At 57.7% G+C, this 25,862-nt stretch overlaps 1 protein-coding gene across 1 annotated transcript; it reads left to right on the top strand.

The window, feature by feature from the left end:
* The first annotated feature begins 5,816 nt into the window (after nucleotides 1-5,816).
* On the top strand, nucleotides 5,817-22,586 carry COL1A1 (collagen type I alpha 1 chain). Its single transcript, XM_030839747.2, has 51 exons — nucleotides 5,817-6,025; nucleotides 7,529-7,723; nucleotides 7,856-7,890; nucleotides 7,991-8,026; nucleotides 8,115-8,216; nucleotides 9,064-9,132; nucleotides 9,367-9,411; nucleotides 9,571-9,624; nucleotides 9,806-9,859; nucleotides 10,380-10,433; nucleotides 10,554-10,607; nucleotides 10,937-10,990; nucleotides 11,078-11,122; nucleotides 11,239-11,292; nucleotides 11,408-11,452; nucleotides 11,620-11,673; nucleotides 11,925-12,023; nucleotides 12,110-12,154; nucleotides 12,252-12,350; nucleotides 12,480-12,533; nucleotides 12,678-12,785; nucleotides 12,864-12,917; nucleotides 13,185-13,283; nucleotides 13,462-13,515; nucleotides 13,602-13,700; nucleotides 14,328-14,381; nucleotides 14,583-14,636; nucleotides 14,754-14,807; nucleotides 14,907-14,960; nucleotides 15,405-15,449; nucleotides 15,541-15,639; nucleotides 15,900-16,007; nucleotides 16,414-16,521; nucleotides 16,730-16,783; nucleotides 16,998-17,051; nucleotides 17,248-17,355; nucleotides 17,443-17,496; nucleotides 17,616-17,669; nucleotides 17,809-17,970; nucleotides 18,059-18,166; nucleotides 18,320-18,427; nucleotides 18,534-18,587; nucleotides 18,692-18,799; nucleotides 19,232-19,285; nucleotides 19,400-19,507; nucleotides 19,850-19,903; nucleotides 20,196-20,303; nucleotides 20,395-20,677; nucleotides 20,784-20,974; nucleotides 21,260-21,502; nucleotides 21,617-22,586. Exons 1-51 carry the CDS (start codon nucleotides 5,923-5,925, stop codon nucleotides 21,761-21,763), a joined length of 4,392 nt encoding a protein of 1,463 aa, XP_030695607.1. The 5' UTR covers nucleotides 5,817-5,922; the 3' UTR covers nucleotides 21,764-22,586.
* The last annotated feature ends 3,276 nt before the right edge of the window (nucleotides 22,587-25,862 follow it).

Raw genomic sequence — 25,862 nt, 5'->3', positions numbered from 1 at the left:
TCTTCCACCTGGTCCGGACTCTCATCACCTCTTACCTGGGCACCTGCAGTAGCCACTTGCCATCACAGCCATCTTTCAGTACCTGCTCCCCTGAGTGACCATGATGACCTCTGACAAATGCAGACCTGATTGTGAGCCTCCCTGCTTCAGACCCTCTGTGGGGCCCAAAGCTGTAAGGACAGAGACTAAAACTGATACGGCTTCCTTGGCCTGCCTGGCCTTTGCTTCCTGTGCTCCAGCCACACTGTCCTTCTCCGGATTTTGTTAGCATCTAGAACTCGCCATGCTCCCTCCTGCCTGAGATGCCTGACACTCAGAGCTCTGTGTTCCTTTCCTTCCTAACCTTTACAGTTGCAAGTACATGTTTATTTACATGACTTCATTCATGTCTGTCTCTACTAGACATAAGCTCCATGAGAACAGGCACTGAGTGCCCAGTGCCTAGCAAAGTGCCTGGCATATAAGGATGCTGAACGAATGATTCTGGATCCTTCCTGTGTCCAAGCCAGACTCTGTCCAAAGGGCTGCTCTGCCCAGAACTGGTGCAACTGAGCAAAGTGGGATCCACCCCTGCTCACCTTCCCATCCAGGAAACTCCAGAATCCCAGGTTTGCCCAGAGGAAGAACTGGTGGCTGATGTAGACGAGGAAAGACACCAGATATCTGTGGCTGAGGATTTCTTGTGGGAAGATGGGAGTGAGGTGAAGTCAGATTAGGATTTGGACAGGTGCCTCTGGCCCACACAGGCTGCCCCTTCATTCTTCTTTTTTTTTTTTTTTTTCAAATCCAAGGGTCAAAGAAACCTTTGCATCTGGCCCCTGAACACTTCAACCAGACAGCCGGTGGTGATGCAAGCCTTACCCCACCTTGATCCCCCCTCTCCTAGACTGCTGAAGCTCTCTCCTCTGGTGGAGTGCATGCACGCAGGAGACAGCCACCACCCGCCAGGAATGGATAGAGCACCAGAGATGCCAGAAGAGAATGAGAGAAAAAAGAGGGAGGGAGAAGGAGTGTGTGGTAGAGGGGTGGGCCAATGGGACAGAGGCAGAGGAGAGGAAGAAAAGAACTAAGAAAAAGAAGAAACATATGTGAAGAGGAAAAAGGTTAAAAGGTGGGGGGAGATAAAGGAATAGAAAAAAGAAAAGAAGCAGGGGATGGGATAAAATGAGGGCAGAAGTGAACCAAGCCAGACAGGGGAAAATAACAATTCAATTGATTCACTCACTCAGCCTTTAACAAGAATTGACTCAGCCTTCAGACACTGCAAATGGGTCCAGTGATCTGATGATGACCTTGACAGGTCCCTGCCTGGGGAGCTCACACGTCAGCAGGAAAGATGGGCTTTGTGATCACAAGAGTGGACACTAGGACTGTGGCCCCCAAGCCTGACGACATCCCCATCCAGCACATTATTCTCAGTTGGGACCTGGCTGCAACCTGGTGGGGCTGGAGTGGGCCTGGGGAGTCCTAACGCCACCTAAGGACCATGGCCCATCCCTTCTCTCCCAGCTTGTCCCAGCTCCTTCCCTGGCTCCTCTGCCCCAGTTTCCCCCTCTTGGCCTGGGAGGTCCTGGAGAACGTGACGGGCTCTGCAGGACTAGAAATGAAGCTTTCTCTTTAAGAGCACGGACTGAAGGTTCGCTCTAGAAGAAAATGAAGTGAAGACAGGGACTGGATGTGGACATTTGAGAAGAGGAAGATCGAAAACGTCACCCTGAAAAAGAGCTGCAGAGAGAGAAGCAGAGTCCCGTGAGAAAGAAAGAGGAGGGAGGCCAGGGGCAAAACGACAGACAAGGGTGGGGTGGGGGAATGTAAGAAAAGAAAGAAAAAGAGAAGGAAGGAGGGAGGGAGGATGAGGCATTTTACAAGCTCTCCTCCCCTTCGGAGCTAAACTCCTCCCCTGAGTTGTCTGCACTCTGACCCCATTTCCTGGCCTCCCACTCACTCCTCAGCCAGCTCCAGTCCAGGTTCCTTGTCCATCACTCCACCAAAACAGCTCACACTTAGGGCACCAATCACTGCCATGTTGCTTAATCCAGCGACCATTTTACTCCCTATCATACTAAGTCTCTCTGCAACATATAACTCTCCCTCCTTCTAGAACAATCTTCCCCCTGCATACATGACACCCCCAATCCTCTCCTCCTTGCCCTCCTACTTCTCCCACTCTTGTCCTATCTCCTGTGCAGGCTCCTCCTTCCCTTCCCAACCCTTAAACCCTGAGGGTCCTCAAGGCTCAGTTCTAGCCCTTCATATCTCCTCCCTCCATACTTTCTCGGGAGATAACTCCATCCACACCATCACCCTATGGAGGGGGGGGGTCCCACATTTGTCTCTCCTCTGGACTCCAGACTCAGACACCTAAGGGTTCCCTCCATGTGTCTGACTGGGTGTCTCATAGGCACCTAACACTTAACACAGACAAACTTAATTCATCATCTTCCCTCTAAACCTGGAAAGGATGAAGAGAGGAAGGGAAATCTCAGGCCAAAGGACTTGGGTTGAGGCTGAGGCATTGAAAGCTGCGCCTGGAATCTAAGGACCAAAAGACCCAGAAAGTGCAAATGCAAAGGAAGAAGAGAGAACCCCCCACTCCTGGGGTCTGTCCCCAGCTCTGCCCGCAGGGGTCCTCATACAAACCGTGCAGGCTCCATGAACGGCGACACATGGACACCAAGTTCTTCACTGCAGCCTCACTCTTACGCCCCCTCCCCTTCTCTGTCCTCAACCCCTCTCCCAGGGACCCTCTCTCCATCACCAGTCTGGGGTGGAAGAGCATTCTGAAGGGTCAGATCAGGGAAGGAGGGCCACGGAACCTCAGCAGGGGGACCAGAGAGCTGGAAAGGGCTGTCAAACTGCTCACCAGGTACACCAACACCTGGGCTGCCTCTTCTCTTTTACCCCACACCGTGCAGTCCAAACCGGGACTTGAGGGGCTCCGGGGGAGGGGGAGCTGGGGAGCACAGGCGCACTGAGGGAGGGCACTTGGGGAAATTTGGAGAAGGAGCGAACTCAGAGCTCAGCACTTTCTTCCTTCTGGTTTTCTTCTTGAGGAATTTTTTTCCCTAAGTGCTGATGACTTTACCATTTCTTGGGGGTGGGGGGGAAGGAGATTTTGGCTTTTGCTCCCCCCACTCCAAATGCCAGACAAAGTCTTACATTCCACAAGAAGCCAGAGCTTCAGAGTTTCCTAAAGATGAGGTGGCGTCTCCTCCCGCTCCGGCCTCAGCTCCTGCTCTCCTTCCTCCCCCCACAAGTCTCAAGCCCTCAGTTCTGGCCAAGGAGGCCCAGCCAGGCTGGGAGGAGACCCCAAGCACATTCTTCCTCTCACTGTCATGCTGCAGAAATTAAAGACACATCTTGGGGCTGGGCGCCCGCCAAGCGTTTCAAGTCGAAAAGTGGCAGAGGAGGCCCTGGGCCTCAGCTCTATGCCACGTGTAAAAGATGCTTGGAAACCTTCTGCCCACAACTCCTGGGACGGAGGTCTGCAACCGGACATTGGGGTGGTGGCTATCGCACACCATACGCACAAAGCCCACCCCCCAATCCTAGGGGTCCCTAAACATTCTTCAGAACCACAGGCCCACGATGTAGCACGTCCCAATCCACGTCTCTGAGTCTTAATCTCCTTTAAGGTGGTCAAGTGAGCACGGCCTGAACAGGGCGCGTGTGGGGAGGGGGCTGTAGGTGGGAGTACTTCTGGCTGCAGAAACGCAGCAAGCAGGGAGGTGGGCAGGTCACAGCAACCCTCACCTCCAGCCTGTGACTCTCCACCCCAGACAGCCATTCCAAAGGGGTGACCGCGCTGAGGGGCAGGGCTCGCATCCCCCGTTAGGGAGGGGGGGCTCCTTGTCCCTGACCCACACTGGAGGGGGCAGGAACTGCCATCTCAGCCCCTCAGCCCCCAGTCCTGCCCTGCAGTAGCTGGCACCAGACGGGGGCAGATACTGGGCCGCAAGTTGCTGCCACATGGTGGGGATAATTGATGAAGGCCTGTCCCTCCATTGCTGTCTCCAGCCCTGCCTCTCTGGAAACTCTATATTTTCCCTTTAATTATAGCCCCTGCAGTCTCCCTCTGCTGCCCCACCCGCAGGGCTCATCCTGGCTGCCCACGGCCAGGCCAGCCGGCCAGCCGACGTGGCTCCCTCCCCTTCTGTTCTCTTGGGTTTTTTTTTTCCTTTGCCTTCGTTGCACAAAAGCAGCTGGGGGAGGGCGTGGAGAGGGGCAGGGGGAGGCAATGGAATCTTGGATGGTTTGGGGGAGGCGGGACTCCCCACTTCCACGTTTGCAGCTCTGGAGTGGTGGGGGTGGGGAGCTGCACAGGAGGGACTGGAGTCGATGGGGCTCTGCAAAGGGATCCTCACTGCCTTCTCTTGGGTCCACGTATTTTGGCAGGATCAGCCGCCCGGATAGATTGGGGTTGGGGTCGGGCGCTGTCAGGAGGCTGGGACCTAGAGAAGGGAGGACACTGGCTTCTGGAGGCATCTCCTCCAAATATAGCCTGTTGTTCTTGGGGTCCCCACTGCCTTTCAGGGTGTAGATGATTGTCTCCTGGTTCCAGGGACAAAGAGCAATGCCCTGGGTTTTCAGGAAAGAGGTGAGGCGGTGGGAAACATCCTCTAGAATAAGGTCACTCACCTGCAACCCCATTTCATACCCCCAAGGCAAGTCTCCCCCAGACACCCAAATTCTCCCGTATGTCCCCAACGCTGAGTCCAGGTGCAGACAGAGACAGAGCTTTCTGCAGCCCCCAGAAGGAGAACCCTCGCTCTGGTCAAGTGCTCTCCAGCACAGTTCTCTCCAGTTTGGCTGCGCCGGGTAGAAGGGTCTCTAACCAGGGCCTGGCCACTGGCCATGACAGACCCTAACACAAGACCCTTTTCGAAGTCGCCAGTGACCACAGCCCTCCCCATGCAAACTTACTCCCCCCAGCGTGGAAGAGTTTTAGCGATTTCTCACCACAACCCTGCTGCCCCATCACTCAACACCAAAGCTTCCTTCTGGAGAGACCGCGTAGTCAAATTTCTCAGCCAGTGCCTCAGCCTTCCCGCCCCATCTCTCTCAATCATGCTGAGGTTTGGGGAGAGCATTGTACTTCATCCTGGAGCCTCAGGCACGGCAGAAGAATTGACATCCTGAAATAAAACCCTCTTGCTAGCACCCATCCCCACGTATCTGATCCTTAATGTCTACAAATGAGTCCTTAACCTGTTCCCCAAATATTCCTAAGTTCCATACCCCAGCCACACCAGAAGACACCCCTAAACAGGCACATCTTTTTTTTAGGTTCTCCTGCTTTAGAGGGGTGCCCAGCTGGCCTCTTCATACCCATCCCCTAGCTCTTGCCAACGATGTCAGGAGGGTGAACGAGGCATGGCCAGCAGAACTCTCTCCCAATCACCCCCAATCCTTCCATCTTTGAAAGGTTGCCTAACCAGCTCCCCAATTCCAGTTCCGCCCCCCAGGTCGGGGGTCCCAGGAAGAAAGCCGAAGAGGTGCCCCTACCCACTCTCTAGCCCACACTATATTGAGGACCTAGCCGCATCCCAGCGGCATCATCTCTGGCCCTGGCTGGGCTGGGGGGCTGGGGAGGCAGAGCTGCGAAGGGGGGAGATGTGCGGTGGACTCGCTTCCCTTCCCTTCCCTCCTCCTCTCCCTCTCCGTTCTCACTCCCAAATTGGGGGCCGGGCCAGGCAACTCTGATTGGCTGGGGGACGGGCAGCCGGCTCCCCCTCTCCCAGGGGCAGGGTTCCTCCCCGCTCTCCATCAGGATGGTATAAAAGGGGCCCGGGCCGGTGGTCGGAGCAGACGGGAGTTTCTCCTCGGGGTCGGAGCAGGAGGCACGCGGAGTGTGAGGCCACGCATGAGCGGACGCTAACCCCCACCCCAGCCGCAAAGAGTCTACATGTCTAGGGTCTAGACATGTTCAGCTTTGTGGACCTCCGGCTCCTGCTCCTCTTAGCGGCCACCGCCCTCCTGACGCACGGCCAAGAGGAGGGCCAAGAAGAAGGCCAAGAAGAAGACAGTAAGTCCCACACTTTTGGGAGTCTAGGGCTGCTTGGTATCTTGCCCTGCGTTTGGTCCCAGGGGTCCGCAACTTAAACTGAGACTCGGGATGCTCCGGAGGCTCAGGAATGGAAGGAAGATGGTGAGGGCTTGTCCTCGGCGCCCTGGGATAGAAGGGACCGCACTCTGGGTCAGGGTGTAGATGAACGCCCCCCAGGAGTGAGAAGGGAGGATGCTGCACGGCGCGAGTTGGCACAGGAGGAGTTCTGAGCGCGCACTGTGAAGTACTGCGGGGAAAATGGGGTCTGGACGCCGGGTGGGGGGAAAGTACGTCGAAGATGGGATGGGGGCGCCGAGTTGGGAATTTGGAGCCCAAGCTATGAGTGATCAGAAAGGCTATGAGATGATTCATAAGGAAAGATTGTTTACCCTCTCTGCAGGCTAGACAATGTTCCTGGGGCCGCGGAGGTGCTGGGCGGAGCGGGGGAGGGGGCGCGGAGCGTGGGCGGGTTGAAGGAAGAGATTCGTCGGCGCGGACTTGGTCAGGCAGAGTCCTTGCGCCCTCTGCTGATCTACACTGGGCAGTGCGCCTCCTTATCCAGCGCTTCCCCGCGCAGGAGCCGGAGCGGGAAGACCGGGATTGTTGCCCGGTGTGGACCCCACCTCTAGACCTGGAAAATAAAGTTGGAGATAGGGTAGCCCCGTCTCTAGAAGAAGTAGCCAGTCGGGGGGAAATTGCTTAGTGTCGCCCGCCACCTAGTGGCCGTCTCGGTAGACGATCCGCGGTGGGCGTGGTTAACTAACTTCATTTACTATTTGCGGACTTTCTGGTTCTTTGGCTAAGGAGTGACCCAGAGGCACTGGCTGGCTTTGGGAAACGGGGGGTGTCACTGAGAGAGGCCTTTTGAGATGTCTGGGCGCTGGAGGTTAGGGCATATCCTACTTTTACGGTACGCTTCAAGTCTCTGGGCGGAATCCCACGCCAATCAGCCCCTCCCCCATCCTCCTAGCCCCGCCCACGCCATCCCACCTGCCCCGGGAATGGGGCGGGATCCGGGCTAGACCTCTTGTCTCTCCTGCGGTCCCCTCCTTCTGTCTCCACCCAGACCACGCCCCACAAGCCTGCCCTCTGGTTGGGGAGCTTCTCTTCCCACTCCTCCACCCCCCACTCTCCCACCGAATGGCTTTTTATTTCATTTGGCTTCAGCGCAAATGGTCTGGGGTTGGAGTTGGAAGCAACCCCGGCCTAAAACTTTGTTTAAATTCCTGAGAACTGGAAAGAGTTATAGCTTCCCTGGCCAGGCGCCTCGGCCCTGTCACTGGCGCTGATGAGGAGCAGATGAGCGTTTAAGGAGTTGGGGAAAGGAAAAACAAAAAGACAAAAAAAGGAGAGGCGGGAAAGGGAAAATCTAAATGTGCCTCTAAGACCGAGGGGAAGGGACGGTGGGGTTGGGGTACCTGGAGCCCCGAGGTGGGGGACTCGCGCGCTGCTGACAGCCCCCATCTCCCCCTCTTGCCCCAGTCCCACCAGTCACCTGCGTACAGAACGGCCTCAGGTACCATGACCGAGACGTGTGGAAACCCGTGCCCTGCCAGATCTGTGTCTGCGACAACGGCAACGTGTTGTGCGATGACGTGATCTGCGACGAAATCAAGAACTGTCCCAACGCCAAAGTCCCCGCGGGCGAGTGCTGCCCCGTCTGCCCGGAAGGCGAGGGTATAGCTCGGGGCCTGGGCCGGGGCGGGGGCGGGGGCTCTCCCTTGCCCAGCGCAGGGGAGGCGTCTGTTGCCGGAAGCACCTGGAGCAAACCTTGCCTCTAAGCCGAGTCTCTTCCCGCCCCCCCTCTAGCGTCACCCACGGACCAAGAAACCACCGGAGTCGAGGTAATCCTCTGCCCTCGACTTTCGCCACCCCGCCCAAGACTCTTCACGGTTCTCTTTCTCTAACCCCGCTTCTCTTGTTTCTTCTGCCCCAACCCCATAGGGACCCAAAGGAGACACTGGCCCCCGAGGCCCAAGGGTAAGCGGTGCCCTCTCCCGGCTGTTGGGGCTGGAGGTGGGCGTGGCTCCTGGCCTGCGCTCACCCGGCCCGCCCTCTCCCGCTGCAGGGACCCGCTGGCCCCCCTGGCCGAGATGGCATTCCTGGACAACCTGGACTTCCCGGACCCCCCGGACCCCCAGGACCTCCCGGACCCCCTGGCCTCGGAGGAGTAAGTGGAGAGTCGAGGCGTTCGTGGAAGGCCTTATGTCACCTCGCCCCCACCCCCCCACCGCGGGGTTTTTAGTTTGTTGGGGTTGGTTTGTTTTGGCAGATGGCATACTTCATAGTATGAAATAACTTCAAACTTACAGGAAGAAAAGGAGAGAAAAGTTGCAAAAATAATATAAAGAACTTTCACATATCCACGATTTGTCACATTTGCTTTATCAGTTTCTGTGTATAAATATAATCATCTGGGTTTTTTTTTTTTTTTTTTCTAAACCATTTGAGAGTAAGTTGCTGGTATTATGTCCCTTGGCTCCTGAATACTTTAGCCTGTATTTTCTGAGAGCAAGAACATTCTCTTAACATGAGCGTTGCACAATGACTACATTTTGGAAATTTAACATTGATACAGTACTATTTATTATCTACTATGCAGTCCATATTCAAACTTCACCAATGTTCCCAATAATGATGGTCTTTATAGCTTTTTTGTTGTTGTTCCTGTTCCAGGATCCAAGCCAGGATCATGAATTGCATTTAATTGTCATGTCTCTAGTTTCCTTTCACCTGGAACATTCCTCAGACTTTCTTTGTCTTTTATGACACTGAAATTCTTTGAAGAGGCCCGTTGTTCTGTGGACTGTCCCTTAAATTGGGTTTGTTGGATATGTCTCCATGATTACATTCCAGTGGTACGTCTTGGGCAGGGCTATGCCACAGGTCATGTTGTTGTCCTGCATAGCGTGTCACATCAGGAGGCACGTGATATCAGTTTTTCCCATTACTGGTGATATCTTCTGCCTTTCAACTCACTGCCCTGACCCTGCTTTCTCATGTACTCTCTCTTCTAGAACTTTGCTCCCCAGATGTCTTACGGCTATGATGAGAAATCAACAGGAATTTCTGTGCCTGGCCCCATGGTGAGTCACCAGCGAGGGATGTGGAGGACAGAAGAAGAGCAGATGAGGATCCAGACAGGATAGGCCAGGGAAGGGATATGGGGTGGCATAGATAACTTAGGAGCTCAAGAAGACCTTTGGGACCTCAGAATCCAGAGAGGATGCCAGGCGACTGGGTGGTCTGAATGGGAACCATGGGAGATAACCTTTCCTACAGAGGCTTCATTATGGCCTCCCTTTCTTTTTCTTCTGTAGGGTCCTTCTGGTCCTCGTGGTCTCCCTGGCCCCCCTGGCACACCTGTGAGTATCCAGGCTGTCTACACCGCTTTGGGCTCTGGGCTTTTGGAAAGAGGATTGGCATGAGGGCAGGGAAGGTTCTCAGAGATCTCTTGGTGAGATGGGGGACAGGTAGGCAGGGACCTACTCTTCTAACCTTACCCCTCTCTCCCTGTCTGCCAGGGTCCCCAAGGTTTCCAAGGCCCCCCTGGTGAGCCTGGCGAGCCTGGAGCCTCAGTAAGTGCTCCCCAACTTGTACTCTCTATGCAAATACACACTCCATCTACAAATACGTGGGTTCTCCTATCGAAGGACCACCATCTGGGGTCTTTCTTACCTCCTTCTTCCAATCCTAGCCTTCCCCTTCTTTTTTCCTTATCCTGGCCATTCTAACATCCTCTCTTCCTGTCTCCTCTAGGGTCCCATGGGTCCCCGTGGTCCCCCTGGCCCCCCTGGCAAGAACGGAGATGATGTAAGTAGCCCTGGTAAAGAGATACCATCTGACCCCCACCACCTCTCCATGTGTTAGGTCCCTGTAATCTCTACCCCAGTGCCCCCACCACCTTTGGGGGTGATACCCAGAGAAAGGAGGGCATGTTCTCCTTGATTCGTGGGACTGCCCTTGAACAAGGAGCCTCCTGGGATGTTTCCCCATCTTCCTAACAGAGGTGGCTGTCCCTCCCCTCACCCCAGTCACCTTAAAGCAGTCCCCAACCCCATCCCCTGATGTGAATGGCTTCCCACAGGCTTAACCACTCTGGGTACCTCAGATTCTCACTCCACGTGGTGAGATTAAGATGCTGGTGACAGAAATAAACAGAAATTCCTTTGGAGGGACGCAAAATTCAAGCAAGGGTTGCATGGTAGATTTAAACTGAGATAAGGTTCTGGGCCTCTAACCCTGACCCTCAACAACCCCAGGAAGACCCAGGCCTTCCATACTTTTCCAACTCAGGGGGCACGGGCACGATGGCCTTTTCTCTTTCTCTCAGGGTGAAGCTGGAAAGCCTGGTCGTCCTGGTGAGCGCGGGCCTCCTGGACCTCAGGTGAGCAGGAGGATGGCGTGGCTGCCTCCAGGCTTTGCTGCATTTGGGCTTCATTTGGGAGCTGTGTCCACAGTGGTGTCTTCTAACAGCCCTGCCTTTGTCCTTTTCTTTTCTCTCCAGGGGGCCCGGGGATTGCCCGGGACAGCTGGCCTTCCTGGAATGAAGGGACACAGAGTGAGTCACCTTTGTGTCATCTAAGTTCCCAAAGTCCCAGTATCGCATTCCAGCCCTTTCCCCAAAGGATCCTGGTGTGCGTCGTGGTGGGTGGCAGCTATATAAGTTCCAAGGGATAGAGAGTAGACATCAAAGAGAACTTCCCTCCATTGGGAAGGAAATCCCAATAAAGGGGTGGAGTGAGATCTTGGGCCAGTTGGGATTTGGTCTAGCTCAGACACAGGGAGATAGCTATGATGACCTCCTGAGGTTCCTCCTGAGGTCTGGGTGGCTGTCAAGGTTGTCCACAGTCTCCACAAGGTCTCACGTTGGCCCTCTTCCTATCTTAGGGTTTCAGTGGTTTGGATGGTGCCAAGGGAGATGCTGGTCCTGCTGGTCCCAAGGTAAGAAGCTGTATGACTGTCATGGTCCTCCACCTCCCCTGCAGTCCCACCATGAATGAATTTCTAACTCTATTCTCTGCTCTGTAGGGTGAGCCTGGTAGCCCTGGTGAAAATGGAGCTCCTGGTCAGATGGTGAGTGTGTCCAATTGTAGAAGGAAGAGAGGGAACAGGACGTAAGGGCAAGATGGGGGCTTGGGGAGAGGGGTGTGTCTCCTGTCTCACTTGGCTTCTCTTGGTTTTGTTGTCAGGGCCCCCGTGGTCTGCCTGGTGAGAGAGGTCGCCCTGGAGCCCCTGGCCCTGCTGTAAGTACTCCTGGCCCCTTGGGGGACTCCAGGTTCTGGAAGAGGTTCCCCAGGAGCTAAAGGGACTGAGCAGTGCTCAGTGAATGTAACCGGGGCTTTCCCCTCTCTCCTGCAGGGTGCTCGTGGAAATGATGGTGCTACTGGTGCTGCTGGACCCCCTGTGAGTACAGCCCTTAGACCTCAGTGCCTGGGATTGCAGAGGGGTCTCAGTGTCAGCTCTTGGGTCTGATACCAGGGGCAGGACTGAACCCCAGGACCTCTTCTGTCCCAGGGTGTGACTTGCGGCTGCCATCTTCCTTCTCACTAACATCTCCCTTTCATTCACAGGGTTCCACTGGCCCCGCTGGTCCTCCTGGTTTCCCTGGTGCTGTTGGTGCTAAGGTGAGACCCCCCCACCCTCCAATGAGCAGGGTTCCCACAGGCCAAGGGGTGGGCATCTCCCTGCTCCCCAAACCAGAGGGACCCAGAGTCAAGAGAGAAGCCCAGTCCCCAACACCTTTGTCCTGGGGTCCCCTTCTCTGATCTTGGAGTCCTGACTCTTGGTCTCCTGTCATGGCCCTTCACCCCCTGCCATCCAGCCATGAGGTTGGACTCCCAGGGTGGCTCCTGACAGGTTCTTTCTTCCAATCCAGGGTGAAGCTGGTCCCCAAGGATCCCGAGGCTCTGAAGGTCCCCAAGGTGTGCGTGGCGAGCCCGGCCCCCCTGGCCCTGCTGGTGCCACTGGCCCTGCTGTAAGTGTCACCTCCTCAGTACCCCCGTGCCTGTCCCTAACTCAGAGTCCTTGCCTGTCACTCACCCACCTCTCTCTGTGTCACAGGGAAACCCTGGTACTGATGGACAGCCTGGTGCTAAAGGTGCCAATGTAAGTATCCTGCAGGTTTCAGAGCCGCCCCTGGTGCCCACCTTCCGCCCACCCTGTGCCCTCCACTCCTGGGCTTAACTTGTTCTGCCTCCCGCAGGGCGCTCCTGGTATTGCTGGTGCTCCTGGCTTCCCGGGTGCCCGAGGCCCCTCTGGACCCCAGGGTCCCAGCGGCCCCCCTGGTCCCAAGGGTAACAGCGTAAGTACTGCTCTCTCTCTTCTGCCCCACCCCATGAGCTGGCTCCCGTGGCCCTTGTCTGGGAAGCGTGAAGATCCAGGCCAGCTGAGCATCCCCACTTTCCACTCATCTTCCTCTCCTCCCACTCAGGGTGAACCTGGTGCTCCTGGCAACAAAGGAGACACTGGCGCCAAGGGAGAGCCCGTAAGTCCCCCAGCAGCCCCTTGGGGGAGGTCCAAGGAGGAACGGGAGCCCCTGGTCCTGGACACCCAGCCTCAAGCCTGCTCTGGAGCTGGTACCAGGACAGCCCCTCACCACAGGCTGCCCCCTCCTCTCTGTCGTCTCCAGGGCCCCACTGGTATTCAAGGTCCCCCTGGCCCTGCTGGGGAAGAAGGAAAGCGAGGAGCCCGAGGTGAACCCGGACCTGCTGGCCTGCCTGGACCCCCTGGCGAGCGTGTAAGCACCCCCTTCTCAGCCCCAGTGCCGGCCTGGTGCCCACGTGTCTGAGCTCACTGACCTCCTCTCCTCCCACAGGGTGGACCCGGTAGCCGCGGTTTCCCTGGCGCAGATGGTCTTGCTGGTCCCAAGGTAACCTCTCTTCAGGGGTGGGAGGCTAACCCTGCCGCTCCCTGGACATTACCTTCCTCTCCCAGATGTAGTCAACCGTCTCCCACTCCCACCGCCCAGTCATTAGTGCCCATACTGGGGCTGCAGACCTCTCTCTTCACACGTAGCCTCACCTTGACCTTCCTACCACCACCAACGCCTCTCAAAGCACCACCCACAGCCCGGGAGGGAGAAGAGGCCAGCCCATGACAAAGAGACCCTAATTGTTGCTGTGACTCCCCCCACCAGGGTCCCGCTGGCGAACGTGGTGCTCCTGGCCCTGCTGGCCCCAAAGGTTCTCCCGGTGAAGCTGGTCGCCCCGGTGAAGCTGGTCTGCCTGGTGCCAAGGTGAGACCCCAGCCCTCTGCCCGGCTTGGCCCATGACCCTGCCCATCCTATGAGGGTTCTGGAGCAGGACCACAGATCCACCTTCTAGAATGTCCTCCGCCCCAGCCTCCACTCTCCTTCTCCCCGTCTTCCACCACCCTTATCCCCCACCCCACTCACACCTCTCTGCTCCCCCTAGGGTCTGACTGGAAGCCCTGGCAGCCCTGGTCCTGATGGCAAAACTGGCCCCCCTGTAAGTATCACTCCCCCAGGCCCACATCAGTCTCCTGACCTCTCACCCTCTGTCCTCACCTCCACTTTTGTACCTTCCATCCTCAGGGTCCTGCTGGTCAAGATGGCCGCCCCGGACCCCCAGGCCCTCCTGGTAGCCGTGGTCAGGCCGGTGTGATGGGTTTCCCTGGGCCTAAAGGTGCTGCTGTGAGTACTCAGTGAGGCGTATCACAGGGACAGACACCCTTGGGGCGAGGGTGGGGGTGGGGGGAAGAGTCCTTGCTCTGGGGCCACCTCTGCCACTGACTTGCTGTGTGGCCTCAAGCCACTCATTACCCCTCTCTGGGCCTCAGTCTCCCTATTCCATAAAATGAGAGGCCTCTCCTGGCTTTACTACCATTGCTCTATCCCTGGAAATAAGTATCGTTGGCCCCCAAACACACGCACACGCACACGCACACGCACACGGGGATAGGATGGGCCTTTTACATGATAGTTAGCCCCAAATCTTGGTGGGTTCTTTGAGGTTCAAAAGAAGATATCAGAAGAGATGAGAGCCCTTTGCAGCTCAGGTCACCAAAGGCATACAATGGGGAGAAGAAAAGGAAGAGGGTGGAGAGAGGGGCCTAAGGGGCGGGTCGTCTGGGAGGAGAGGGCTCAGGGAGAGGCCAAGAGATGGAGCAGTGGAAGCCAGCAAAGGCCTTCCTCAGGGGCCAGAGCTGATTGACAGATTCAAAAGCTCCTTAAAAATGCCACTCAAAGTAAACGGGAGGGACCCAGGAGGCCCCGGTTCCCCACTTCAGCTCCCTCAACCCTAACTCTGTCTCCCCACAGGGAGAGCCCGGCAAGGCTGGAGAACGAGGCGTTCCTGGACCCCCCGGCGCTGCTGTAAGTATCGCCTTTTGGTCCCTGTCCCCTCCCTGCCTCCGCCCACGTCACATCCCTACATCCTGCAGGAGGGATGCGGGAGGCTCCAGCCCATCCCCAGGGCGTCAGGACCCCCAGCCCCCAGGCCCCCTACCTGTGCTCTCCTCCTCAGCTGCCCGCCCACCTCACCACCCTGACCCCTTTTTCACTCTCTCCCCATAGGGTCCTGCTGGCAAAGACGGAGAAGCTGGAGCCCAGGGACCTCCCGGACCTGCTGTGAGTGTCCCTGACGGGGAGGCCTGGGGAGGGGGTGCTGTGGGGCAGGAAAGGGGAGATAGCCCGCGTCCCCCTTCTCCTGAGCTTTCCCATGACCGCAGCATTTCCTCCTTGCAGGGCCCTGCTGGTGAGAGAGGTGAACAAGGCCCTGCTGGCTCCCCCGGGTTCCAGGTGAGGCCTCACGGCTGTCAGGCTGTTGGAAGAGCGGCATGAGCAGCACCTCTTCCAGATTCTAATCCCTCGCTTCCCTCCCCCATTTCCCACCTACAGGGTCTCCCTGGCCCTTCTGGTCCTCCTGGTGAAGCAGGCAAACCCGGTGAACAGGTAAGAGGTAGCAGGCCGCTGAAGAGATGGGGAGTGCAGGGAATACAGAGGGAGAGTCCGGCCCCCTAGCTAATCAGACAACCATCAACTAGAGGGATCAAGGTTAGACTCGAGGAAGGACTTCCCATCATGAAGGGTGCTACACAGAGGGGAGCAAAGAGCTGCACCTCTGTGTGATAGGATCTGGAAGGAGCTGCATGGCTGCTGGCCTGGATGACTTCTTTTTAGAGCTGCTGGAATACTCTGGCTTTCCCTCAACCCCAAGTCTGGGGAGGGTGACACGTTCACGAGGAGGAGTAGAGGGATAATCCCGGTTCAATGCTGAGAAGGGATTGGTCTCCAATCACAGACCCCAAGGGCTAGCCCCCAGGTGGACAAGAATGTTTTCTAGTTGGGAGGACCAAGGTGGGTTCTGCTCACTGTGTGTCCCTCCCTCCCGCTCAGGGTGCTCCTGGAGACATTGGTGCCCCCGGCCCCTCCGGAGCAAGAGTAAGTAGAGCCTCTTGCCGCTTCTGCCAACATGCCCCGTGCTTGGCCCCGTCTCTGCAGCCGCCTCATGGGCCCTGTCCTTTCCTTCTAGGGCGAGAGAGGTTTCCCCGGCGAGCGTGGTGTGCAAGGGCCCGCCGGTCCTGCAGGTCCCCGTGGATCCAACGGTGCCCCTGGCAATGATGGTGCTAAGGTAAGGGCAGCACAGGGACCAGGTCTCACCCTTCCTGTGATGGGGGCTGCCTGGCTGTGACCAAAGCCGGCTGGATGTTGGGGAGGGATGGAGGGACAAGACTGGGGGGGGTCCATGTGCAGCCTGAAGTTCTGGGCTGTGAACCTTTCCTCTTAGCTAGTACCTGTCTTTGGCCTCAGAACCAAGCCTGGGAGAAATTAAGAGGGGGCTCAAAGCTGTGACCCACTTCTGAGACTCCAATCTTCTTGGTTGTCATACAGGGCGATGCTGGTGCCCCTGGAGCCCCTGGTAACCAGGGCGCCCCTGGCCTTCAAGGAATGCCTGGTGAACGAGGTGCAGCAGGTCTCCCAGGCCCTAAGGGTGACAGAGTAAGTTGAACTCCCCCCTCCCTCGAACCCTGTGTGGTTCCCATCTCTCTCTGCTTCAGATCCCTCAGCATCTCTCCTTCTACTCCTTTGGGTCTTTCCCTGTTCTCCTTAATCCTCCTTCTTCTCTGGCCTCTTGGCTGACGAATCCTTACCTATAGTCCAGGCCCTACCCTGCCCATGTGTTACCATGGCAACAAGAGGTGGGAGGGGGGCTCCTGGACGAGGAATCCCTCTACACAAAGCAGGAGCTTCTTAATCTAAGTTCCCCGGAATCCCCACACAGACACCTTTCCCCTGAGAGATCTTGAGTCCTTGGCACACGTGGGGGCAGGGCAGACACAAACAGGATGCCATAGGTCACCTCCTTGCCCCACACTGGAAGTCTCAGGCTTTCCTATGTCTTTAGGGCGATGCTGGTCCCAAAGGTGCTGATGGTGCTCCTGGCAAAGACGGCGTCCGTGGTCTGACTGGTCCCATTGGTCCTCCTGGCCCCGCTGGTGCCCCTGGTGACAAGGTGAGACGGCTGCCTCCCCACCTTCTTCCCTAACACACAGCTTCCCCAGCAAGCCTGGGCACAGCTCTGCAGGGGGAGGCAGCTCCTGCCATGCTAAGCTGGTGATCCAAAGGTGGGGGGCCAGGAGGGAGGAGGACTCTCCTGGGTTATCCGCCAGGAGTATTCAGCATGGGCCCCTGACCCTGCACCTCTTGTCCCTCCCTCTCAGGGTGAAACTGGTCCTAGCGGCCCTGCTGGTCCCACTGGAGCTCGTGGTGCCCCCGTAAGTACAGAAGAGCCAGTTAAGGCTCCATACTCCAGCCTTCTCTCCCTTCGTACCGCCCCTGGCCCTCTTTCTGGCCCTCCTCCACCTTGGCTCCCACCTGCTCTGGTCCCTGTGGAGTTCTCCTCAGGCCCTCCTTCCCCACCCTCCAGTCCGTCCCATCCCACCTTCCCCCAGATCAGGGCATCTCTCCATTTGCCTCCTTTTCTTCTAGGGAGACCGTGGTGAGCCTGGTCCCCCCGGCCCTGCTGGCTTCGCTGGCCCCCCTGTGAGTACCAAGATCCCTTTCATCTTCCATCTCCAACTAGGCCCTGGGGCCTTGAGTGACTGGTTGAGGAGAGAGGCATTGGCCTGATTCAGAGAAGCAGGGTGGAGGGGGAATTGTCTCCTGCCTGGAGTTCCTGTCCTTCCTCAGCTGACTTCCTAGGCTCACCTTCCACTCACCACACTCCCTCCTCCCCCAGGGTGCTGATGGCCAACCTGGTGCTAAAGGCGAACCTGGTGATGCTGGTGCTAAAGGCGATGCTGGTGCCCCTGGCAGTGCTGGACCCACTGGACCTCCCGGCCCCATTGTGAGTATCTCGCCGTCTAGGCCCCGAGCTGCCAGCAGGCTGGATCCAGGACCGGCCCAGCCGTGACGCCTCTGTGCTCTCCTACAGGGTAACGTTGGTGCTCCCGGACCCAAAGGTGCTCGTGGCAGCGCTGGTCCCCCTGTGAGTATCTCACTCTGATTCTCGGCCGAGGCTCTCCCCAGCCCGCGTTTGGAGATGGGGCGGCTGGGCCAGGTGAGGGGCTGTCCTCCCTCTGATTGCTTCTTTGTCCTTTTCTCCAGGGTGCTACTGGTTTCCCTGGTGCTGCTGGCCGAGTTGGTCCCCCTGGGCCCTCTGTAAGTGTCTGTGGTGGAGACTCCACCGGTCTGGGAGGGTATGGGGCACAGGCCGTCAGGAGCGCGGTGGGCCCGACTACGGCTTCCGCAATGCTCCGGAATCCGATGGATTCTGACGGCCCCAATTCTCCCCAACCAGGGAAATGCTGGACCCCCTGGACCTTCTGGTCCTGCTGGCAAAGAAGGCAGCAAAGGCCCCCGCGGTGAGACCGGCCCCGCTGGGCGTGCTGGGGAAGTCGGTCCTCCCGGTCCCCCTGGCCCCGCTGGTGAGAAAGGAGCCCCTGGTGCTGATGGACCTGCTGTAAGTGCACTACGCTCCAGACGGGTCCAGAGTGGGGGCAGCGTCCCTGGCCACTGGAAGTCACCTCACCCCCACCCGTCCCCCACAGGGCTCTCCCGGCTCTCCCGGACCTCAGGGCATCGCTGGACAGCGTGGCGTGGTCGGCCTGCCCGGTCAGCGAGGAGAAAGAGGCTTCCCTGGTCTTCCTGGCCCCTCTGTGAGTGCCCCCTCACCTTGCGGATCCAGACGAGAACAGTTGCAGGACTTGGAGGGCGCAGGGTGGGGGTGTTGGGGTCAGCGGGGACAGAGGAGGCGGGTCCTAAGGTCCTCTCCCACCCCATCCCTGGCCTGACCCTTTCTTCTCCCTCAGGGTGAACCCGGCAAACAAGGTCCTTCTGGAGCAAGTGGTGAACGTGGCCCCCCTGGTCCCATGGGCCCCCCCGGATTGGCTGGACCCCCTGGCGAGTCTGGACGTGAGGTAAGCGGTTGCCGGCCCCACGCCAGTGCCATCGGTGTGGCCGTCTTGGCCTTGGCCTGAGCCTCCCTCCCCTTGGCTGCCGTTCACCTTCCCCCACTCTCTGCAGGGAGCCCCTGGTGCCGAAGGATCCCCTGGACGAGATGGTTCTCCGGGCCCCAAGGTAAGACGGCTGCACCCTGGGGCCACAGCCCCACCTGCCGCTCCACCTGGCCCTCTCAGCTGGGGCTGACCCGGATTCCCCTCCTACCCCCATTCCCCTCTCAGGGTGACCGTGGTGAGACCGGCCCTGCTGGACCCCCTGGTGCTCCTGGTTCCCCTGGTGCCCCCGGCCCCGTCGGCCCTGCTGGCAAGAGCGGCGATCGTGGCGAGACTGTAAGTAGCTGGGCTCTGGCTTTACCGTTTCTGCTCAGGCCAGGGACTCTCCAGCCTGCCGAGGGGTCTGCAGATGGACACCTGGCTTCACCTAAGCAGGGGAGACGAGGAGGCCTTGCAAGATGTCTGGGCCCCTGGCCTCCCTGGAAACACTGAGCCACAGCTCAGCCTTGAGACCCCTCCTCCCGACAGTCCCGCTTCCCCCGAGGAATGGGGTTTGTTCCCAGGTGCTCACCCCAGCTTCCGTGAGGCCTGAATTTACACGAAGATTCACCTGGGGTCAGGAGAGAACGGATATGGTGGGAAAAGATGAGAGGAAAGAGGGATTTGGCCAAGGGGGGGGTCTCACCTGCAGCTCAGGCCGTGCCAGCCCTCAGCTGGGCTCTCCCTGACCAGGATCTAATGCTCTAATGCTCTCTTTGCTCTCCCTAGGGTCCTGCTGGTCCTGCTGGTCCCATTGGCCCCGCTGGTGCCCGCGGCCCCACCGTAAGTGCCCTGCTCTGGCCCTTGTGTGCTCAGAACCCTTGTCCAGATGTGGACTGCACCCCCTCAGTGCTAACAGAACTTCCACCTGACAGCCTGTCCCCATCTCTCTTCTAGGGACCCCAAGGCCCCCGTGGTGACAAGGGTGAGACAGGCGAACAGGGCGACAGAGGCATTAAGGGTCACCGTGGCTTCTCTGGTCTCCAGGGTCCCCCTGGCCCTCCCGTGAGTATGCCCAGCCCCTCCCCAGCGCCCAGCTGCCATCTTGTCTTCTTTTATCATCTCCCCAAGTCCTACTGTGTGATGGGGGAGGACACTTTGCCTCGGTTTCTCTCTCTGGACCGTCCTTCTCCTCCCTAGTGGGGACTGGGGTCTGAAGACTAATGGGTATTTCCAAGTAGCCTCTGAGAGAGTGAGGGGTGCGCAACGAGGGATCGTGGGAGGGGTCTCAGCCTATGGACACCCTGGGGCTAGACTTCCAGAATAACAAGGTGGCTGGCAGGGGGGCAATTGCTGGCCACATTTGACCTACACTCGGCCTAAACTGTCTTCGCATCTCTCCTTCAGGGCTCTCCTGGTGAGCAAGGTCCCTCCGGAGCTTCTGGTCCTGCTGGTCCCCGCGTGAGTTGTGTCTTCTATTTATCTGCTCTTCCTGGGTCCCTCGCCTCTCTGGAGAAGGGTCTGGGGCAGGGGATGAAAGAAGGGAAGGGGGTTCTGGACCACCTTATGCAGCCCTCGCCTCCCCCTCCCCACTGCTTCCTACCACAAAATTTCCTGGCCCAGCTGTGGGAGTGAGCCATAATGAGGCCGAGGAATCAGAGCCCAGGCAGAGTGGGTTGTGGGCTTCTCTGCCAGAGCTGGGGTGGGCCCGTGCTTTCTGGCAGGCTTTCTCCAACCAGCTTCCTCCCTGCAGGGTCCCCCTGGCTCCGCTGGTACTCCTGGCAAAGATGGACTCAACGGTCTCCCAGGCCCCATCGGTCCCCCTGGTCCTCGTGGTCGCACTGGTGATGCTGGTCCTGCTGTATGTGGTCCCCCACCTTGTCTGCCCATGGCCCTCCAGCCCCGAAAGCACTGAACCCCGGTAATCCCCCCTCTCCTCCCTCTCTGCACAGGGTCCCCCCGGCCCTCCCGGACCCCCTGGTCCCCCTGGTCCTCCCAGCGGTGGTTACGACTTCAGCTTCCTGCCCCAGCCACCTCAAGAGAAGGCTCAGGATGGTGGCCGCTACTACCGGGCCGATGATGCCAACGTGGTCCGTGACCGTGACCTCGAGGTGGACACCACTCTCAAGAGCCTGAGCCAGCAGATCGAGAACATCCGGAGCCCTGAAGGCAGCCGCAAGAACCCTGCCCGCACCTGCCGTGACCTCAAGATGTGCCACTCCGACTGGAAGAGCGGTAAGGGCTGGCCCGGCTGTGCCTCCTCCCGCCGCGGCGGGGCTGAGCCCTGAGGCGCCCACATCCCGCACCTCCCCTGACGCCATCGCACTCTGCTCCACTGCAGGAGAATACTGGATTGACCCCAACCAGGGCTGCAACCTGGATGCCATCAAGGTCTTCTGCAACATGGAGACAGGCGAGACCTGCGTGTATCCCACTCAGCCCAGCGTGGCCCAGAAGAACTGGTACATCAGCAAGAACTCCAAGGACAAGAGGCACGTCTGGTACGGCGAGAGCATGACCGGCGGATTCCAGGTGAGCGTGAGCTCGATCCCGTAGCCGCTCTTAGGGGATGGGCTGGCCCGGGGCTCAGAAGGGCCTGAGGGTAGGTCCTGGGTGGACCAGACCTCTGCTAAGTGTGATCAGCTGGGAGGCAGGAGACCCGGGTCCTTGATACGGGGTCAAACACAGGGTGCCTGGGGGCAAGGGGTGCCACCTCTGGACGTAAGGTTCACTAGGATGCTCTCAGGGGACTCCGGGGGGGAGGCCAGGACCGGAGGCTCCAACAGCCACTCACTCTTCGCTCTTCCGCTCCCACAGTTCGAGTACGGCGGCCAGGGCTCCGATCCTGCCGATGTGGCCATCCAGCTGACCTTCCTGCGCCTGATGTCCACTGAGGCCTCCCAGAACATCACCTACCACTGCAAGAACAGCGTGGCCTATATGGACCAGCAGACTGGCAACCTCAAGAAGGCTCTGCTCCTCCAGGGCTCCAACGAGATTGAGATCCGGGCCGAGGGCAACAGCCGCTTCACCTACAGCGTCACCTACGACGGCTGCACGGTGAGTCCAGCAGGGCCCCCGCTCTGCGCTTTGGCTTCCCGGGCAGGCTCAGTCCCCCACCCCCTCACTGCCACTTGGTGACACCCCTCTCCCATTGTCTCCCTTTCACCCCAGAGTCACACCGGAGCCTGGGGCAAGACAGTGATCGAATACAAAACCACCAAGACCTCCCGCTTGCCCATCATCGATGTGGCCCCCTTGGACGTTGGCGCCCCAGACCAGGAATTCGGCATCGACGTTGGCCCTGTCTGCTTCCTGTAAACTCCCTCCACCCCAACCTGGCTCCCTCCCACCCAACCCACTTGCCCCTGACTCTGGAAACAAAGAACCCAAACTGAACCCCCCAAAAAGCCAAAAAAACGGGAGACAATTTCACATGGACTTTGGAAAATATTTTTTTCCTTTGCATTCATCTCTCAAACTTAGTTTTTATCTTTGACCAACTGAATATGACCAAAAACCAAAACTGCATTCAACCTTACCAAAAAAAAAAAAAAAGAATAAATAAATAACTTTTTAAAAAAGGAAGCTTGGTCCACTTGCTTGAAGACCCACGTGGGGGTAAGTCCTTTTCTGCCCTTTGGGCTTATGACACCCCAACGCTGCCCTTTCTGCTCCTTTCTCCATGCCTTCTTGGGGCCTCCCCTCCACTGCTCCCCGAATCTAAGTCTCCCCGAAAGACGCAGGAAACAATGCATTGTCTGCCCAGCAACCAAAGGCAATGTTGAAACACCCAAGTGGCCCCCACACTCCCAGCCTACTCCCTTCACCCAGAACCCCCGAGCCCTGGGGGAACCCGGAGTTCTCAGACTGCCAAAGAAGCCTTACCATCTGGCATCCCTGTTGCCCCGGCAACATACCCCTCTTTGTTTTTGAGGGGGAGCATGCCAGGGGCACCACTGGCCCTTCACCACCGGGTTTGGAGAAAAGTCAGGAGGGGCCAAGACAGAGCAGAAACGTCGGATTTGAGAAACATGCCAATCCCCCTGTGCTACCCAGCTGGGTGGGAGAGACTGCTCTGTTCCTTGTGTAATTGTGTTGCTGAAAGACTACCTCGTTCTCGTCTTTGGTCTTTGTGTGTCACCGGGGCAACTGCGTGGGGGGCGGGATGGGGGCAGGGTGGAAGGGGCTCCCCGTTTTATATCAAAGGTGCTACATCTCTGTGATGGGGTGGGGTGGGGAGGGAATCACTGGTGCTATGGAAGTGGAAACGCACCCCCCCTTAGGCCAGCAAATGTTCCTTTTTGTTCAAAGTCTTTTTTTATTCTTTGTTTTTTTTTTTTTTTTTTTTTCTCTCGTGGATGGGGACTCGTGAATTTTCTAAAGGTGCTATTTAATGTGGGGGAGAGAGTGCCGGCTCCAGACAGGGTCACTTGCTCTCCACCCTCTCTTCATCCCCCTCGGCGGCGCCTCGCACCACCTCAGGCCTCTCTCCTCTCTCTCCCCCGACCTCTCCCGCCTCTGAAACCCTGTCAGCTGCATCCCATCCTCACGGCCTCTCTTGTAGTCTGTTCTGCGTTCTCTCTCACTGGGTTTCAGAGCACAATTTCCCAAAGCACAAAGCAGTTTTTCCCCCTAGGGGTGGGAGGAAACAAGAGACTCTGTACCTATTTTGTATGTGTATAATAATTTGAGATGTTTTTAATTATTTTGATTGCTGGAATAAAGCATGTGGAAATGACCCAAACCTATCTGCAGTGGCCTCCTAATTTCCTCCCTTGGAGTTGGTGGAGGGGAGTCCTGGGGAGGGAGCTTTGGGATGTGGGTGGGCTCTCCTTCAGCGTCTGTCCCTTCCCTTCCCCTCTCCCTCTAGCACCCTTGACGGACCCTCCCCCTCCCTCTTGCCTTTCTTACGCCTTTACCCTTTCTCTTAACTCTCTCCTGCCATCTTCCTTGCATGTCTCCCATACCCTCTTGTCCCTTACAGTGCCAGACAGGCAACCCACTTGTGCAACAACACACACACACACACACACACACACACCTCCCTGCAGATCCTGCCCTGCCCAAACCTCATGCCCATGCCCATCAATGCCATTAACTCTCGCTGCTCCTCCCTCCTGCTGGGGGCACCCTGCAGCGTTGGGGGGCTGTGGTCAGGGCACTGGGAGGCCCGTGGTTGGTGGAGGGAGGTGGAGTCCCTGGGAGCCCCCCTGGGCAAATGCCTAGGGTCATCTGGCCTCTTCTCTGTTCTAGCCCCCTCTGAGCTCCTCCAAGGGAGCAGTCAGCAATACAACATGAGACAGGGCTGCTGAGCCTGCCCTGAGGGCCAGAGGAGACCTGGAGAAAACATTGCTTCCTCCTCCTTCTTCTGGTCTCCCCTGGGAGGGAAGGAGGGAACCACCAGCCCTCAGGAAATCCTCCCCAGGGCCTTGGAGAGCTGCAGTCCAAGTACTTATCAGCTGCTACCAGGAAGGTGACAGGCCATCTAAGTCCCCAAAACATGACCCCTGGGTGTGTGGCGGCCTGGGGAGATCGTTTTGCCCAGCCCCTGCCTCCTGCCCTTTCCTTCTCATTTTTAGAAATTCCTGCTTCCTCTTCCTCCTTTCTCTCCCTCCCTTCCTTTTTCCCTCACCCTCTGTCTGCCCCTCCCTGCTGACCTGAGAGCCTGAGGCCCCCACAAGGAAGGTGACTGGTCAGCTCCCCAATCTCAGGGAAGAGGCACAGCAGTGTGCCGTCCGTGGGCACATAGAGGATCCAGGGAGTCAGAACTCCGGAGCAGACCAGGCGCCCAGAGACCTAGAGACGGGGAGAAGTTGACAGCTGTCCCATTCCTGCCCCCCTCCCAAGGTCTCAGGAACTAAACCTTTGGGCAGGAAAGGCCCTCATCCCTCCCTCAGGTCCACAGAGAGATGGACCAGTCCTCAGAGGCCGTTGTCTGCAATACTAATACCTTGGCTGTCATTCAGTAGTCGTGACGGTTAATTATGGCCTTTAATAATTCATCATTAGCACTTCTACCACATTCAGGAAAGTGTAGGACTGGAATCAGCCTAAAGAGGGCAAGAAATTGTGGCTTGTAAACAAAAGTTTATTCAATATGCAAATGACCCCAAGTTACCTCATGATCCTTTGATCAATCCATTGAATGATGGCCTGCCTGACACCAGCCTAGGCAACTCCCAGGCACCTGGACCTCCTGCCCCCTGAGGCCCTTGGCTGTCTTGGTCCCATCCCTATCTGTCGCACCGGCAGGTGCACCACGCTTCTCAACTTCCAGGCCTTTCTTTTTTTTTTTTTTTTTTTTTTTTTTTTTGCTGTATGCGGGCCTCTCACTGTTGTGGCCTCTCCCGCTGCGGAGCACAGGCTCCGGACGTGCAGGCTCAGCGGCCATGGCTCACGGGCCCAGCCGCTCCGCGGCACGTGGGATCTTCCTGGACCGGGGCACGAACCCGTGTCCCCTGCATCGGCAGGCGGACTCCCAACCACTGCGCCACCAGGGAAGCCCCAGGCCTTTCTTAGGTTTCAAATGTCTCATTGTCATCTCATTCTCCTGGCCAACCCAGGCTGAGTTTGACTTGAGTTTCCAAAGCTCTCCATGTCTATGGAATTCATCTCAGCCTTAAGACCAGACATTGGTGCCACTGTCTTGCTGTCATGTTTTCACCCTGTTATTCTTTTCAAGCCAAGAGGAGCTGGCTGAGGCCGGAAGCCAGGGGCTGAGACGCAGGGCTGGGTGCAAGTCTGGGTGTAGATGCCCGGGAGACTAAAGAGAGAGACCATGAGGTCAAGAGGTGGCCTTTCTGGGTGAGCGTGTGGAGTGTGACATCGCTGTGAACAGGAGTGAGCACGTGTGAGAGGAAGAGCACGTCCAGACCAGGCCCTGTGTGCAAGCAGCCCGCGGTGTGGAAGGCTCTAGGCTTGGGCTTGCTGCAATGATAAACTCATTCTCCATCTGCTGTCCAGTACGGTAGCCACTAGCCACTGTGGCTATAGAGCGCATGACATGTGGACAGTGCCCCCGAAGGACTCCATTTTAAATTTTATTGTAATTAATTTTAAAAGCTACCTGTGGCTCATGGCTACCATATTGGGCAGCACGGTAAAGGAGGGACTACACCTCTCACTGCATATGCACAACTCTACACGTGGGTACGTGTGTGCACACGCACGTATGAGGGCACGCCAGGTGACGCCGAGTGTCAGGGCGGTGGTGGTGGCAGAGCCCTGCTGTGCAGCCCCGCCTGTGTCATGTGGTTTGGGGCCAGAATGTGGTTGCAGAGTGTGTGCAGGACAGGAGGGGAGGGGGACAAAGGGGCCATTGTATCACATTCCCACCTCGAGCCCTCCTCCCCGCTGACATCACAGCTGCCCTAAATACAGCTGCCCAGACCCGCTGCCTGCACGGAGGCACAGCGTG

Source organism: Globicephala melas, chromosome 20, assembly GCF_963455315.2.
Source record: "Globicephala melas chromosome 20, mGloMel1.2, whole genome shotgun sequence".
NCBI classification, from domain to species: Eukaryota; Metazoa; Chordata; class Mammalia; order Artiodactyla; family Delphinidae; genus Globicephala; species Globicephala melas.
This window is presented reverse-complemented; position numbering and strand designations above follow the sequence as displayed.